This window comes from Phoxinus phoxinus (assembly GCF_949152265.1).
Source record: "Phoxinus phoxinus genome assembly, chromosome: 13".
Classification (NCBI taxonomy): Eukaryota; Metazoa; Chordata; class Actinopteri; order Cypriniformes; family Leuciscidae; genus Phoxinus; species Phoxinus phoxinus.
This window is the reverse complement of record NC_136888.1, coordinates 10,989,399-11,008,075: the sequence shown is the minus strand read 5'-3', so window position 1 is coordinate 11,008,075 and position 18,677 is coordinate 10,989,399. Positions and strand designations below refer to the sequence as shown.

The following is an 18,677-nucleotide window of genomic DNA, read 5'->3' as shown; positions in this document are numbered from 1 at the left end:
CCAGTAAAAATGAATTATCCTGTAATTGATTCACCCTCAAGCCAGGTGTATATGACTTTCTTCTTTCAGCCGAACACAATCAGAGTTATATTAAAAAAAATATCCTGGCTCTTCCAAGCTTTATAATGGGAGTGAATAGAGCCTGAGATTTTGAAGCCCAAAAAAAAGTCCATCCATCCATCATAAAATTGTAAGAAAAGAAAAAAATATATATATTTATAATATAATAAACTATAATCACTGGCTTCCAGCAACGGCCATACTCGAGTCCAGTTCCGGCGGAAGAGTGACCTCTCCGGTTGTGTTCGGCTGAAAGAAGAAAGTCATATAAATTATGGGATAATTGTCATTTTTGTATGTTCTATTCCTTTAAGGAAAATCTCCATTTACGTTAATTAATCAAAGAAACTGCTAATTTAAATTATGGCTGTTAAGAAAAAAACTAACCATAGCATCATTCCCAGCGGACATGAGCGCAATTGTTGTGAATAATTAGCTACGTTTTTGTGAAAGTGTCGCAGTTCGGGCAAATCAGTATGTATACATGCAGTACTGTAAAGCAAAGGGTCAAAGACAAACCTTAAGAGTAAAATGATTCAGAATTAGCATTTTGAGCTCAGAGAGGCAGAATGTAAAAGTGCTGAATTTGGGGAAAATTCATGATGAGGTTTTAGAGAATAGAGAGTCTGTGGATAAAACATATGCAACAATAACCCTGACGTAACACATTTGTGTTTTATTATCCAGCTTTGCATACACATTTTGCCCCCCCGATGTCACTGTATTTCATGCCGCATTTTTTTTTGGCCCTATATTTTTGAATTACAATATTTACATGTGCACTAGAGTATATGTAGAAACACATCTGATTTATTGTCAGAATTTATAGTCAATTTGTGAAAGTGTTTGTGTTTATCGGCTACTAAAAATGAGGTCAAGGTCACTGTCTTGTAAAATAAACTATGATTTTGACATATTCATACCTCCAACTGAGTGATGGGAAGAACCACTGACTTACCTCTTGATGACATCACTGTCAGTTATGAGATGCATAACATTTTTAAAAATGTAAAACACAAAAGTGTTTTTTTTTATGTAAAACACAAAAGTTTAAACAAAATGCAAATATTTCATATTTTGCACTATTTCTCAGTAACTAATCACTGCTTGAGTGCTGACTAACAAATTCATGTAAATTTTCACTCAAAATATTGCTCAGATATGTACTAAAAATACATATTATAATACAATATTATACTCTACTTTCACATATTATCACATTATTCTGTTAAATAAGGTTGATTTAAAGTCATTTAACAGGAAACAACCCACTTTTTTCAATTGAATTCAAAATGAATTCAAGTAACGTTAGGCCTATTTGACAGAAACGGATGACAAACATTGCTGTCATACAAGTAACACAAATCTGAAAATCAATACCAAGGGTCAAAACGAGAGAATTTTGACTGCCGAGATAGCAATCAATGCTAGTGGTCTGACTCTGCAGGCCTTCTGTGGTCAAACTGACCAGTGCAAACGCACTCGATGTGGGCGTGGCCCTCGCGCCAACCGCCACGCTATTGGTGGGCTCAGTCTAATGCCCCGCCTCTTTCAAAAAAGATAGAGAGAAAAAAGAAAAGGAAAACAGAGACATCTCAATCCTTGCAACTGGGGAAAAGATGAAACGTAGTGCACCATAGTCTCCGAATCACCTCCTATTTTTTTTTTAAACCCAGTAAACCACCTTCTGTCGCTCTTAGCCAAACTGAGCCACGTCTGTAAGTTATTTCAATCACCTAAAGCCAAACATCATTATCAGATATTCAGTTTTGGGACACGCTGGATTAAGTTTTGTAGCATTTTAAAGGTGAGTCATTAATCATGAACGCTTTTCCGTGCATTTGAGCAGCGGATTGATTCTTACTGGATATATGAACATGGTATCTACATACATACACACACACACACACAAACACACACACACACATATAGGCGTTTATCCAGGTAAGATATAAGATGCACTCGCCGGTTGTTGGTTTAAGGAGCCGCGGCTGGTGTTGCGCGGTGTGTCCGTCCATGTGTGTGTTTATTCGCCTGCGACATGGAGGGGATGGGTGGGCTTTTCTCTCTGTGTTTCTAATATCCGAGGACATCTTGAGCCACTCAGCGACCGGAATAGTTGCAAATGGAACGTCTTTGGTTGGTTATATTTCGGTTTTTGATCTCTGGCTACATTGTATCTGCTGTTTCTTCGGGATTTGGTTACATTGTATTCGTTAGATCAAGTGAAAACAATGTTGACCGTGTATAAAATAGCTTTATTAAAACTGTTGATACGTGCTTATCTTAGCATATTTTCTTAATGTTGAATGTCTTTCAAGGGCACTATATAAGGAAATATACACCTGGAGACAACATTGAAGGTGATATTTATGTATTCAGTTGGTAACTGTGTGATAAGGTTCCCCCTAAATATGGCTTTGGCCAAGTCAACCACTATTTTGGTGTAGTTTAAAAGTTTAGTCTTGTCACTCAACTTATTGCATATACATTTGTGGTGTTTTTTTAATTTTTATTTTCCCCTTTTTAATATCACAGAATTACAACAAGATCTTAAGAAGTGTAGGTAGTGTGTGTGTGTTTAGGGAGATGCCCCTTTGTCTGTGTTGGAGGAGAGGGGGTGTGTACAGATGTTCACTACCAGGACATCTGCTGTTTCTAAGGGCTTTGTCAAGGGCCCTTTCAAGAAGACTCCGGGGCCCGAAAGACTTTTCCAAGCTTAACTCCGCAAACTATCAAATGCAACGCAATCCTTGCTGGTTAATACGATGCAATGTAAGTGTAAATAATGCATCGTGTTACTCGTGTATTCTCAGTAGGTTACATGTTTCGGTTTGATGACTAGAGACCTTGATTTCTGACACGTCCATTACATTCCCCGCTGAGAATTCTCCCTCTCTCTCAGTCTCTCTCTGTCTCTCGCCCCGGAGCGCTCACACATCACACTCTGAATCATAGTGTACATGGCAGCATATGAAGCAGGGAGACATTTATTAGAGTCAGACAGAAAAATGCAAAGGGCTTCTTTTATATATTTATGGCATCCTGTTCTTCAGGTCATTTGTACTTCGGATCAGTGCTTCTCAAGTGGTTTTATATTGGATATCAAGTGGATCAAAAGGGTTTATTGTGCAGAAATGTCCTTAAAATCAAACTTGGTTGCATGTCATGCCATCTAATTTGACTAGCTGATGAATTCGCCCCAAAATACTGTAGAGTTAGATTGGATGCCTAACCTCTGACATCAACAACAAAAGAAATGGAAACTTTGGAAATTATTTTCTCTTTCCTTGATAAGTCTATTTATTTTGCTGTCCTACAGGAATATGGGTCGTGAATTCCCACTTGTAAAAAGTAGAAAATGCCTATTTATCCTGCTCAGGTTGTGTAAATGCATGTTTCAGTGTTACAACCAGGAAGTTTTCTTTATCAGTCATCAGTCAGAGATGAGTGTGTCAAATAAATGTTCATATGGTATTAATATATAAGATAATAAACGTTACGTGATTAGTAAACATCATTAAACTTTGACCTTTAGGCTTCAAATAATTTTGTAAATTCATTGAAACACCCCTTATGAAAAAAGTTATGAGGTGGATATGTTTGACAACAGTAGACTTTTATGTCACACCAAATACTTCACAGTTATTGTAGGTGTCATATACCGGTAATTAGGCCTGTTTCATGCTATGAATCTGTTTGAAGATATGAATCATATATGCCCTTTTAAGAATAAAGCATGTGATGCAATGGTAAATTCAGCACACATGAATTCATACAATATTTTTTGTTCACTTTGAATTAATTTATTAGCATGTTCAAAAGATTGTGGTCAGTAAACGTTTCTAATGTTTTAAAGAAGTCTCTTCTACTCACCAAGGCTGCATTTATTTAATCAGAAATTCAGTAAAAACAGCAATATTGTGAAGTATTATAAAAAATTTAAATAACTGTTTTCTATTTTGAATATACTTTAATGCAATTTATTCCAAAGCTGAATTTTGAGCATCATTTTTCCAGTTTTCAGTGTCACATGATCCTTCAGAAATCATTCTAATCTGATTTGATACTCGAGAAACATTTCTGATTATTATCATTGTTAAAAACAATGTGTAATTTGTAGAAATTGCGATGCATTATTTTTTTTAGGATTCTTTGATAAATAGAAAGTGCAAAAATAACTACAAAATTGATTTGAAATTGACTTTTTTGTAACAATTTAAAAGTCTTTACTGCCACTTTTGATCAGTGTAATGAATCCTTGCTGTAAAACGTATTCATTTCTTCTTTTTTTAACTTTTGAATGGTAGTGTATTTTACACATTTCAGGTAGACCATACCGTAAGTGAATCATGTTTTATTAATATTTTTGCTGCATTAATTGCCTTAGACATACTGCATTGCTTGATATTTGCTGAGCTGTGTGTTTTCCTGCCTTTACTTTTAGTGTTTTACATGAAAGCATACGCATCCCAGAGGCAATGATAAACCATTGTGCAGAAATCCACTGTAGCTTTCTACAGTTATGTTGAGCCCGGGAATGTTGACATTCCTCCATGAGCGGCGCACAGAAGTGAAATGTGTTTGTTTGAGTGTAGCTTGAATCTTAAACACAGACGCTCACTTGAGCGGTACGCCGAGAAGATGAATATTAATGATTTCTCCTCAGTTTAATACCTTGTTTAACACACACTATGATGGCCTCCTCTGCGTATATGCTAGTGTAGCATTCCGGTGATTTCTCAACGGTGGGAGTTAGGAAGACTGAGAGGATGTCTGACGGTGCCTGATAGGAAGGTAATTGCTATGAAATTGGAACATGGCATCAGCCTAGAGCCGCAAAATTCAACCTTTTATTTCACTCGCCGCTCGTGTGAGAGTCTCAGGGACGTGTCTGGCTGTCAATCAGAATTTGATGAGATTTCAGGCTCAAATGTCTAAAAGAAAAGATTCATTCAATTCACTACATTTCACTAGATTCCCCTCTTTTCTATTAAAAGAGCAAATTTATGAAGAGGTGTGGAAAAGAGTAACGGATAATGTATGATTGCAGGTAAAAGTTTAGTAGGTTCCGTTTTCTGTGTTGTTGCTGCGAGTGTTAGTGAACCTCTTCTGTTTTTTTTTGGTTTTGTTGCCCAGCCATAAATGATCTCGCACTCTTTCTCCTGCCAGAGTCAGTTGTAGAGGAAATGCTACAGGCTTTGCTTCCTGTTTTCTCTCATACAGACATGAGACCATCCATGTGCTTGGCGAGGGGGGTATAAAATTCAAACCTACCCCTGCAGAATTAGTTTTACCCTCGCAAAATAAAATTAGGTAAAATCTAATAAGGGTGGTTTTAGTTCATTGATTATGATAATTCTGTTTGTGATGAACGCATGTATAGACATTTTGGCCAATATCCCTTTATGGTATGGCGTTGCCAGATGGCAACAATTAATTTCTACTCATTTCCTTGTTATTCAGAAAAAAATACAATATATTGCACTATGGGAATTAAAAGGGCAGGCCTTAATGTAGCCAATGATGTGCTGTTTTTAAGTCACATGACATTTGAATGTCCCTCCAAAACTCTCTTTCCCACTGTCACCCTCAGTGCTCCAGAAATTACTCTATTAACGTCATTTCTTAACATCTCTTCTCAAGGGGGATTATTTTTTTTGCAGCATCTTTGATAAGTAAATTAGATATATTTTTATTCTCAAATCAACTTTGTCTAACATAGTTTTATTGAGTTTACCTGAGAAAATATCAGTTTTTCCAGATGGCAACGCTATACCACTATGGAAAAATAGGTATGCTGCCATATGGCAACGCTGTACCACAGTGGAATTGTAGTAATGTATTTCCCCATTGGGATTTTTTTTTTATAGTAGCATCAACAATATGATTGCAGTTATGTATTTATTTGAAGTGGTATTGTAGTATAGGACCTAGTTGTATTTGTGTTAACAACAAATTGATTTCTTCTTTTCAGAAAATGAATACAGCAATATTTTACGGAAAGGGCAATAGCTAGTTAGCTCTTCCATGTGATGAGAGAGAGGATGAGTTAGCCGAATGAATCATGGGTATTAAATGATAGGGATCTACTTATTTTGGGTTTTCATGAGTTAAAAGTATATAAATCTATCAATTTCTAAAATAAATGTGCAATTAAATAGAAAAGAAAATCATAATTTTATAGAAAAACTACTTTTTTGACCATATTCCATTTTTCAAAAATATTTTTTGATTTGTATGATGGAAGCTATTTCATGTAATAAAAACGTATTTGAACAAATATTTCATGGTTAGAACATAATGCATACCATAGGGATATTAATAAAGATGGTATGGTGGCAGATCTACTGTTGTTGTGACATTGTCTAAATCTCCATTGCAGTGTTTTGATGTCTGGTGTTCAGATTTGCAATCGATCAAGAATAGATTTCTGCACACTGAAAATTTAAGCTCTAAATTTTATTAGAAAAGAGATCATTCTTTAACTAGTTGTTCATTTTCAGTGTGTGAACAACATCTTTTTAATGTCGTTATTACTTAAATGTAGTTGTGTACCTGTACACAACTTGCTTTCGGATGTTTTTGAGATTTCAATGTATTATGTACATTATATTTACATGCATTATATATGCAGACTTGGGTGTTGCGGACACAGAACGCACTTACAACTGCATTGCATTTCCATTATGTTTTTAAACATGCACTACAGATGCATTACACCATTCTCACTCACAGCTCTTGTCTTTTACAGCGTATCATGCATTATACGCTGTTTTAAAATCTCGACGCTCAAGTTAAAAGTAGTTCAACTTTTAAGGCAATAAACTATAGGTAAAAACATTGGGGGTTTTTTCATGCACTTATAAATTGAGATTTTTGGCCATTTCACTTCCATAAGAGGGGTTTGTTATTATTTCATTATCCTGGCTTGCCTTTTTTTAATTTAAAGTTTGCAACAGAAGTTGCTATAGTCTTTTCTTGCCTATTGTGAAGTATATCCGAGTGAAATGAATTGTCGAACGAAAAAAAGTATAGGACGGGACTTGATTTTGTCCATCAGGAATTGATTGGATGGTTGTGGGTTGCTATTGGTGGATCTCATGTGAGTGACAGGTTGTCCCGCCCTCTTTCCAGTAAATGCATCATCAGAGAAGAGAAGAGATGACGCTGCAAGAGGGAGGGGAAGTTGGGCACATGAATTAAAATTATTATTATGTTCACGTAGGGTTGGGCGATATAACCCAATCTTATATAACCTTTAATACATATGCGCTTTCTTTCTCAAATGTGTACATTCACTGAAGACATTATTGACTGCGTTTATGAGGATACTTGCAAAGATGGGCATTAAGTGTGTGAATTTAAATGTTCAAGTCCAAATATAGGCGGCAAAAAGAACTCAGTTCAGTTCTCACTTGCTCTGAGCAGCGGCTTTATGTGTGCGTCTCTCAGACTGCGCTCAGAAACCATCTCTCTGACAGCACACACATATAATGAAAGTATAGCAGTGTCCAATATGTATATATATAATATATATTAGTTCTTTTTCCACTGCTTATTGCACTTCAATGGTTTAAAGTAAAATTTTAAACCTATTGCTTAAAAATGCATTGAAATGATTGCAGCAGAGCAACATCACGTGAGCATAACCGTGATTATGGCGATAGTCCAATCTCTATCGGTTGACAAATTTCTACCGGTTAATCGTGTCTAGTAACGGTATTTGTCCACCCCTAGTATGTGCACATTTAAATAATTATCAAAAAATACTGCAATATTCCATTAAAAAACAAGAATTGTCAACTTTGATTTCATGGTGACTTTAATTATACTGCCCTGTGTTGCGTTTGAATCTCCCCTTACAGTACAAGAATATACTGTTCCAATTTTTCCAATATTTTTCCATTTGTAAAATGCTAATACTGATGATCACTGATACATTGTGCAACTGAGTTTCCCTAAATCGTTTTTATGGATCTCTTCTTTGAGGGGCACAGGCTATCTCTGTCAGATAAGGACATATTAACCCCTCACCCTCTCAGGGTGGAGCAGATGTCCCTTTAGTCAGTGTTCGGATACGAGGAAAATGGCCCGTGTGTCTGAAATTGCTGCTGATTTTCTAGCATTAATCCCTGAGTTCCCTGAGCTGGAATCGTGATGCGATGTGATCAGCCTCTCCTGCGGGTTATTAGAGTTGGACTCCAGGAGTGAGAGTCAAAGCAGGGTCATTGAGTTTAGTGTGTTATGAAGGGGTCAGCGGGGCAACGGGCCCCTTTATTGTGCTCGGACTGAGAGGGGTCGGGGCAAAAACGCTTGGCTTATTATAGCCGTGACTATCACAGATCAATACAGCCATCGCAGAGGTTTTCACTCACCGTTAGTGAAGTTATATTACAAATGCCGGTTCACTTATTTTTACTTGTTGCAATGTATTGTGGTTTTTTTTGTGACGTATATGAGGAGGAGGTTTCTGTCCTACACCGAGAGGAAGAAAGCAAGAGATATGACTAAGAACGAAAGCGATGCGTTAAGATATATAGATGCATGGGAGTGTGGCCAAGACATCGCATGAGATTTCTGTCCCAGAGATAGAGATACAGAGGAACATTTTGTTGACGTTGCTCTTTTTTGTTTAATTTAAAGATGCGGTGGCACCATAAATCCAAAAATAATAACCATAATGAATACTTCTCTCCTACGGATAAGAAATCTTTGAGTGAATATTAGGATCTCTGACTGGCATGTTTTAATACAGTTTGAGACATTGTTGAGATCTCTTCTGAAACTCAAGAGGAGGCACAAGGCAAAAAAAAAAAAAAAAGGGAAAATGAGTGTTGTTAGCATAGGCTGGAAGAATTCAATGAGAAATGTTTGAGTTCATATAGAGATCTCTAACTTGTTTTGATGGTAGACTTTGGCATCTTTGTAAACATGAGAACAGTTTGAGACATTACAACAATCTAGAGGAGGCAAGGGTCTTTTCTAAGGAGAAACTGAACATTTGTATTTGCTTTCAAACAGTAGATAAAGAGAGGAACAAGAAAGCAAGAGATATGACTCAAACGGAAAGCGATATGTTGGGAGATATGGATTCTCACCAGTGTGAGAGCGAGGTCAAGCGTTTATGACACGGTTTCAAAACTCTGAAGTGTGGTCTGCAAAACCTTGTTTAAAACGGTAGACATGGTGGTTTATCTTTTATCACGCTCGAACAGTGACACATCAGGAGCCTTCTCGCTGTTCTTCTAAACACTTCCAGCGCCTCCTTCTCAGATAACCTTCTTGTGTGTGTTTCGAGACTTTACTGAAGTTGATTTAAAACCTGTCTTTTCTCTTTGTGTGCGTTACAGGAAGTGAGACAGTCCTGCTGCTTTGATGAGCACTGACATTTCTAAAGGTCTCGGGGAAAAAAACAATTTGTGATTGCTTGAAATTATTCAATGCCACAAATAAGTATGCAGGAAATGATCTGCATATTTAAAATGCCACCTCAACAAAGTGGTCCGGATCCTTTAAAGAACGAAACATCTTGAGAGCGATCGCACAGAGGTTCACGTGGTAAAAGAATAAATAGGTGATTTTCACCCCAAAATCAAATGGGGGGGGAAATAGATTATATTTTGCCTAAAGAAATGAAAGCATGTTTTTAGGACTAGTTGTTTTTTGTTACTTTATTTTCATATGGATTTTGCACATTTTCCTTATTGCATTGTATTGAAATTCAATATAAAAAAATGCAGTGCAGCAAATAGAGAATTACAATTGTAAAATTGATGCACCTGTTGATGGAAATAAATGTTGTTTCCACCAAGAGGTGCATACATTTTTTTGGTCATGATCTTTGTATTGAGAATGCAAGAGTCCAGCGCTCTGTAAAGTCTCCTCCAGCACACATACCAAAGACTTTCAATGAATTTAAGGTCTGGCCTCAGAGGTGCCGATACATGTGTGAAAATGATTCTTCATTCTTACACATTTTAAGCCTGATGAATCTTGACACTGTCCTCCTGGAATATGGCCATGGTGTGTCTTCCTACATGGTAAGAAATGAAAAGCTACACACTCCATCAATTAGGGTTAGAAGAGCTGTTGCCAAACATATAACATGCTAGAAACATTATAATCACTGCAATAATGATCCAATCATAGACTTCAAAGCAATTGCCTTTTTAAATCCAAGCGACTTTTTTTTTTTTTGGCCGGGCAGTGTATATATAAAGGATAATGCTGTCAAATCGATAAAATCGTGATTAATCGCATCAAACATAAAAGTTTGTGTATGTATGTATGTATGTGTGTGTGTGTGTGTGTGTGTGTGTATATATATATATATATATATATTATACACACACACACACACCTTTTTATTTTTTTGTATATGCATTTTTTAAGAAAAAAAAATCACAATTCAAAGGACCTTTATTTGCTGAAAATTTTTACAATTTTATCGGCAAAAAAAATAGGCTATTTTTTGAAATATGACCTTGGCATTGCAGTTTTCTGTGTGATTCACACTAATGGAGAAAGTGAGTGAGTGAGTTTTACACTGAAAGAGTGGAGTATCAAAACATTGTTTAATTATTACATTCCCACAACCGCTCAGGTTTCCATAACAGCTCAATGAATATTAAAATGAAGTGAGGTCAGTGTAAATGTGTCTATTGTGCAGGATAAACATGAGGAACGAAATGCGCAAACATCAATCACTAGTTAGTGATGCGGCTGTCATAACACACACACACACACGCACAGGTGCAGCTGAATCAAAGCAGCAGGTTTGTGAATGGAGCAGATGTAATTCATGCTTTGTGTGAAGGAGTGCTTTTAGAAACACAAGACTTTGAAGTGGATACAGCTGATGTCTTTGTGTCGCTGATAGGTGTTTTCTCGAATCAAGCTTACCAGTATCAAGATTTACAACTCAAGCTGTAAGCACTTGTGCAGCTCTTTAGATGAGTTTTTGTTGGTTCATTAATTAAATAGAACTACATATAATAGTCTTTCTGCTCAATACTCATCTGTTGCTAAGCATAAATGTATATAGGCTACTGTCAGAGTTTGCTTTTGTTCGGGATTGCTCTGCAAACAGTCTTGGTCAGTGTTTCTGTGGCAGGTTTGTGTTGTCCTTCTCTCTGACCTGAATACTGGTCACAGGAAGTGACGGTTGCCTTGGGGACACGGTGACCTTGCTTAATTATTAGAGCAGTTTTTTAACAGAATATGGAATAATGATCTTTTTCTGCTTGATACTCTGAAATGGCACTCAAATTATTTATTAACCATTAACACCTTTACTCCAGTCTTCAGTGTCACATGATCCTTCAGGAATCATTCTAATATGCCGATTTGCTGCTCAAGAAACGCATTATCATCAATGGTTTCGCTTTCACCTCCTCCTGTGACACCAAAAGCAAAGAAATGTGTGCGTATTCATGCTATTCACACTATTGTTGCTGCCTAACAGTTCAGATCTTTCAGATTACCCATTCAGCTGGAGAGAAAACTGAGTCTTTGCTGACCTATGTGATCCACAGAACAGATTGTGTGTGTGTGTGAATGTGTTTAGATTTCTGTTTGTTTAAAAAAAAATCACAGACAACCAAGGCCAAGGTAGTGCAATGAATGCCACAGTTATGCTTGTGCATTTACAGAGATCATTGAAAGACAGATGGGGGTACGATGAAACGGGAGGGAGTGCTCAAAAAGATGAGGATTGTGAAATGCAGGAAGCCTTTCTTTAATTGAGAACGATCTGTTATGAAAGAGCCTCTATGAAAAGATCCATCATACATTTTTCTCGGGGTCCTCTTCTGTCTGGAGGGTCGATATTTGTCCTTCAGCAGGATTGAAATTGAGTCATGTTTTTGTAAGATGGCTGTGTGTGTGTGTGTGTGTGTGTGTATGTGGCGCGTGCTCTGATCAGTTTCAGGTTGAGTGAGAGGGCACCGGTTCTTAAATCACTGAAGCGAGATGTGTCTCGGTGAGTTTGTTTCTCAGCGTGGGACTGGAAGTCTGTTTGTGTCTCTTTCTCAGCTCTGAATCTGCTGCCGCTCTGATTGAGGGAGACTTGCAGTCCTGCACTGACACTTTCTGAGTTAAAATACTTTCTTTTTTTAACCTCAAAGGGCCAACAAAACCTTAAAATCGTACTGGTTTGAACTGAAGTTACAGACTCCAGTCGCCTAGTTTTTAAAGTCTAGTCAGAATGAAATAAAACATGAAATTGACCCTATTTTTATAGTTTTTCTTATAGTTAGTTCGCCCCAAAAATTTTAATTCTGTCTTCAGTTACTCCCCCTCATGTCAGTCCAAATCTGTGAGACTTTCGTTCATCTTCGGGAAACAAATGAAGATATTTTAAATGAAGTCTGGGAGATTTCTGTCCCTTCATTGAAAGTCTGTTCGGCCAAAAATCTGACGGTTCATAAAGAGATTGTAAAATAAATCTAAATGAATCATGTGATTTAAACCAAGTCTTCTGAAGAGAGGCAAACGTTTTGCATGATGAGCAGATTTAATTTAGTCTATTCTTTAAAGAATCCTGAAAAAAAATGACCCACGGTTTCCATAAAAATATGAAGCAGCACAACTGGTTTCAACATTGATAATAATAAGAAATGTTTCTTGAGCAGCAAATCAGCAGATTAGAATGATTTCTGAAGGATCATGTGACTGAAGACTGGAGTAATGATGCTGATGAAAATGCCGCTTTGCCATCATAGAAATAAATGACATTTTACAACATATTCAAATAGAAAACATGTATTTTAAATTGTTATAATATTTTACAGTATTTAAGTTTTTACAGTATTTTTAATCAAATAATTGCAGCCTTGGTGAGCATAAGAGACTTTTCTTTTTTTAAAGAAGAAAATATCTTGCAAATTTTGAAAGGTAGTATTAATACATAAAAATGTGCATGCCTTATTACCATTAGTAATATCGTTTTCCAATGTTGAATTTTGTGAATATTCACATTATTAAAGTTAAAGGATTTATGAATGCAGCTTTATGCTGTCTTTAAAGCTTGCAAAGAATGCAAAATGCTTTGCAGAGTTATTCATTTGTTGTTTCTCCTGCCAAATGAAAGCTTGAAGCTGATTGTAATTTGAATAGTATCATGGCTCCCTCTAGTGTCTGACGTGTCATTTTGCCAGTTTGTCCACTGGTTTCATCTTGACTGTGTCTTTCTGTGCAGGTGTACGGTGGCGTTATGCCCACTGGAGGATTCTGGGAGCTGTAGTTTCCTGTTGCTAAGCTCCGTGAACAGCAGACGAGGAGAACAGAACTGGCATGGCTTTGGTTGACAAACACAAGGTCAAAAGGCAAAGACTGGACAAAATCTGTGAGGGTAAGAAGTCTTGACATGTCCCCGAAGTACAGTACTGTCTCAGTACCATGGTGCAGTGGTGGTGATAATGCTGCTTTGCTATATGCCATGAAACTTAATTACCATATACTTACATAACCAATACTGACTTTACCATGGTTAAATAGTATTACCATGTACTGGGTATACTGTGATTTTTTTTTTTTCTTTATAAACAACAGCTTAAGATTGGGGTCGGTGTAAGTTTTTTATTGTATTGAAAGAAGTCTCTTATGCTCACCAAGGCTTGATTTGTTTTGTTTGTTTTCATCAGAAATACAGTAAAAATAGCAATATTGTGAAATATTATTACAATTTAAAACAACAGTTTTCTAGTTGAATTTATTTTACAAAGTAATTTATTCCTGTGATGCAAAGCTGAATTTTCAGCATCATTACTCCAGTCTTTCAGTGTCACATAATCTTTCAAAAATATGATGATTTGCTGCTCAAAAAATATTTATCATTATTATCAATGTTGAAAACAGCTGTGCTGATTATAAAAACATTATAAATGTTATTACTGACACTTTTGGTCAACTTAATGCATCCTTGTTGAATAAAAGTAAAAAAAACAAAAAACAAAAAACATTTGAATGGTAGTATATATATATATATATATATATATATATATATATATATATATATACACACACACATGGTATTTACATGACTCTGGTCTAAAAGCCATGATATTCACATTCTCCCATGTCTAAAAAAAACTATAGTAATATTGTAGTTTATATTTGTATCTTTTTTTTATATTATTAGTGTGTTGTTTCTAAGCTCTACACAACTTGAAGAAATGTAGTTGTTTGTCGAACGCTGTTAGAATCTGTGTGTTTGCGTGTGGGCATGTGTGTGATAAATTATGTCATCTCAGGTTTCCTGAGAAAGTTTTTCCAGCTTCCCAAAATGTTCTTATTGGTCCCATTTGAGAGTCATCAGAGGCAGATTAAAAAAACCAAAAGAGTAACTGGTGAAACGAATGCACGTTTACTCCTTACTCCGAAACACATGAAGTTGACATCAGTCATGATGATGCAATGTTCCTCTAATGGAGCAGATACTTAAATTACCGTTTAAACCCCATATCACATATGCACAGACGCACACATACATGCAATCAATCCATAATCCCCGAACGCTGGGAAAGTTTTCCATCCATTCCATGGTTTGGCATCTCTCGGCTGCCTGATATTATAAGCGTATAAAAGTTTGCATTTGGCTCCCGGACCCCCTCGCTGGGACTCCTGAATGCGGTTGTTCTGGCAGCCGTGCGTTTTCTTCCTCGCACATCAATTAGGCCCACAGTTAGGAAACCGAGGAGGGAAAATGTGCCTCTGGGGATGTTGTAAACTACACTATGTACAAAGAGGAAGGGCCAGAGAGTCATTGGTTTTTAGGTCTGAAAGGGTGTAGTTTTCAGATGTAAGATTGGCTCTACAGACCGCTGACATGTTGCTCTATTGCTTTATATGTTTATTTGTTTTATGTTATGGTCATTTTTAGTAGTTCTCGGTGTATAGTGTAGTAAGTTTGATGTCTTAAAGTCACCGTACCTTGCATGTTTCTGGTCTTATTGTTGCCGATTCATCTGTGCGGATTATTCCAAAGAAAGAAAAGTAGTTTGCCTTTGTAATCTTTAATCAAAACATGCCTTTGCCGTTTACATCCTTGGATAATGTTAACTGATAGCTATTTAGGCGGTGTATTCGGTCCGTCTCCCCACTGGTACGGAATGGACAGTTTTGACAATTGATTCGTCTCGTCCCATATTTTTTTATTGTCGATTAATCCTGTTTCAGTGGGAAATGCATCACGTTGTGCCTTTTCAAAGAAGCTAGGGAACAATTGAAATTGAAACACAATCGAACCTGGAACATTCCTTTAATACTATGCAAGTTGACCTTGTTGCATTTAAAGACAAGTTATCATGCATACTTGTGTCAGCCAATAAAGTAATTTTGTTTGTATGTAGACGATCACAGTATGCCTGCACGATTTAGGGCTGTGAAACGATTAATCGCATCCAAAATAAAAGTTTGTGTTTACATAATATATATGTGTGTACGCTGTACGGTGTATAATTGTTTGTATAGAGAAATACACACACACACACATACATGTAGTATATAATATTTGCATGTATATACTGTATATATATATATATATATATTTCTTAAATATATACATACATGTGTATTTATATATACAAAATAATTATACACAGCACACACACATATATTATGTAAACACAAACTTTTATTTTGGATGCGAGTAATTGCTTCACAGGCCGACCGATTGCGATATTTCTGATTTAAAATGCTTTTTTTTTTTTTACAAATTTTGTGATTAATATATCAGTGATTTTTAATAATTAAATAAAATGAGAAAAAATATTATTGGATTATTTTTACTGTAAAACAAAACATTTAGTATTTAAGAAAAAAAATTTTTTTTACTCTACTATTGTAAAATGACAATACTAATATTTATCTTATTTTCTTAATTTTCATACATTAAACCATCAAGCTTTTTTTTTGTTTAACAGTGCTGTACTTTACTCTGAAACAAACTTTAATTTAAACTTTAAACTTTAAATTAATTTAATTTATTAAATTAAAATACTTCAAGATTTGATAATTGCACAATTCATGCCGTAATTTTTGTTTTATTTCGATTGATTGTGCAGCCCTAGCTCACAGATTGTAAAGTAAAGTAGAGATTTCCACTCATTTTGACTTTTGTGAATTGACAGACATGCATGTAGACCCTTGAAACATCTAAAAAGAGCGTGATGTTCATAAAATCCCAGTTTGAGTTTCTTCTGGGAGTTGTTTGAAGATCAGTAAATCATTCTCGGAAGCGTTTCATTGAAGGATTTTTTAGCTATTGTGCTGTGGTGTCCCCTATCACAGAAGTTAAATAGTGCTTCCAAGTAGTGCAAGTGTGTGACATATTAACCACCAGGTAAAGTTTCAAAGAGATAGCTCGAGTCTGAAAGTTCAGGTGTCAGAAACTTGAGTCGTAGTAATATTCCCTACAGCTCCGGCACAAAGACTGCAGTCATCACATCTGCAGCCGCTGGCTCGTTAAACGCCCGACTCGTTTTCCCAGAGTTGGAAAAGCCCAGTTCTTAAGTATACCTCCTATAATGAAGAAACGTCAAGTCTCCCGCTCTACTTTATAAAAAAGAGCCTTATTACAGCACTGCGATGGGATTCCCCAAGGGAATTCTGCTAGCAGAGGAGAAATCAGCAGAAAGAAGAAATGGAAGAGAGAAATGAGGAAGTCAGGTTGTGAATATGTTCTAGTGAGACGTCTGAATAGAGAGCTGTCAGCTGTCTAAGAAAAAGGCTGCTCTTTTCTGCACTAGCTGTTCAATTGTAGAACAAACGGTTTCTGAAGTGGTTATAAATTGGACTGCACTGTTTTTCCAGAATGAATGTTGTAGCTCTGTATGTGTGCCTGTGTACCAATGTTGCTTTGCTGCTGAGAAGAAAAGAAATACAAGGCTTGTCATCACAATAAGTAGATTTTCTTTGCAGTTCTTGTGATCATAATGGAAGATTAGGTTATTCAATCAGATTATTACAGTATAGATGACAAGTAAATGCTTAAAGGGTTAGTTCACCCAAAAATTAAAATGATCCCATTATTTACTTACCCTCAAGCCATCCTATGTGTATATGACTATTATTTCAGCTGAACATGTTAAACAATATCTTGCCTCTTCCAAGCTTTATAGTGGGAGTGAATAGAGTTTTTGAAGCATAAAAAAGCACATCCATCCATCATAAAAGTAATCCATACGGCTCCAGGGGTTAATAAAGCCTTTCTGAAGTGAATTTTGTAAGAAAATTTTCCATATTTGTCCCTTTATAAACTATAATCACAATGGCCGTACGCGAGTCTAGTTCCAGCGGAAGAATGACCACTGACCCGACGCGTGACGTTTTGACGGACGCGGAAGCGCAGAGGACAGAACAAAACAAAACACCGGTCACAAATTGAAAGTTTAAAACGAGAATTTTTTAAAGAATAAAAAGTGGTGGTGGTTGAGGAGGTTCCTCCCTTCTATGTAAAGTGCTTTGAGGTCTCAGAAAAACGCTATATAAATGTAACAATTATTATTATTATTACTCTCACCTAAGCTGATGCATCGCCTACATCCTACGTCATGCGTCGGGTCAGAGGTCACTCTTCTAGACTCTTCTAGACACTCTTCGGAACTAGACTCACTTCTGGAAGCCAGTGATTTTAGTCTATAAAGTTATAAATATGGATATTTTTTCTTACCACAAACGCCGGCTTGCGTGATATCAGGTCTCGCGATGTAACAAATTGCTTTGTTAAAAAAATCTCCCAGCACTCCCTCACGCTGTTTGAACCCGAATGAAGAAGACGTTGTAAAGAATGTCCCGTCTGGTTTGATGTAGTTGATCTACTAGCCTCTGGTATCTGAGAGTCGACAACAATCTGAGAGTCGTTTTTCGACAGTGTTGTCAAATATTCCGACGCTGTAGGGGGAGCTCTATCGAGAAACCTGCAAGCAAAAAGCGAGAATACAGCGAAGAAATCCCCGAAACTGCATAGCCCTGCTTTAATTGAGCATGAGCAGCACAGCAAAAATAGACTCGGTGCCGAAACCTGCTCACGTGATGCTCCTGCTCCCGCTCCCGGTGTGAATGCACTCATTGATTAACATGCACGCCGGAAAAAATATGCGCGTTGTGAGAAAAATAATGTGCGTGTGCACGTGTAATGCTGATGTTGCGCACTGTTAATCATGCGCCGCCCGAGTGCATTTGACCGGCATAAAATACCGAATGATTGGCCGGTCGCGTGAAAATCCACCAATTCCGGTGACCGGTCACCAGCAGATCAATCGGTGCTTCTCTAAAAGATTACCATCAAAAGTATAATGTTCAGATAGGCTATGCGACAATTGCAATATGCTATTTCATAACAATACTCATAATAATATAAATATTGTTAAATTTTTTACCTTTTTTTTTTCTTCTTCTTCCAACTTGCTGCAGCCCTGACACGACCCCAACTTTGAAAACCCCAGTACTAGACCAAACCAGCTCGCTCAAACTACTAGATGGTTGTCCAGCTTACTCAGACCAGCTAATGGCCATCGAAGACCATTGTTGTTATTGTTAACTGAAGTTATTAAAATAGTTTTTTGTTATTAAAATAGTTTTGAAATAAAATACAAATATTAGATAAAATATTT

General features: G+C 36.6%; 1 protein-coding gene across 2 annotated transcripts in view; it reads left to right on the top strand.

Annotated features, from left to right (window-relative positions):
- The first annotated feature begins 1,649 nt into the window (after positions 1 to 1,649).
- Positions 1,650 to 18,677, top strand: part of ctbp2a (C-terminal binding protein 2a) — a 48,521-nt gene continuing 31,493 nt past the window's right edge. For both annotated transcript variants that reach the window (XM_079632877.1, XM_079632878.1), the window contains exons 1-2: positions 1,650 to 1,867; positions 13,262 to 13,414. In XM_079632877.1, coding sequence (XP_079489003.1) covers positions 13,357 to 13,414 — 58 coding nt within the window. In that variant the 5' untranslated portion in view covers positions 1,650 to 1,867; positions 13,262 to 13,356. The remainder of the gene's footprint in view (positions 1,868 to 13,261; positions 13,415 to 18,677) is intronic.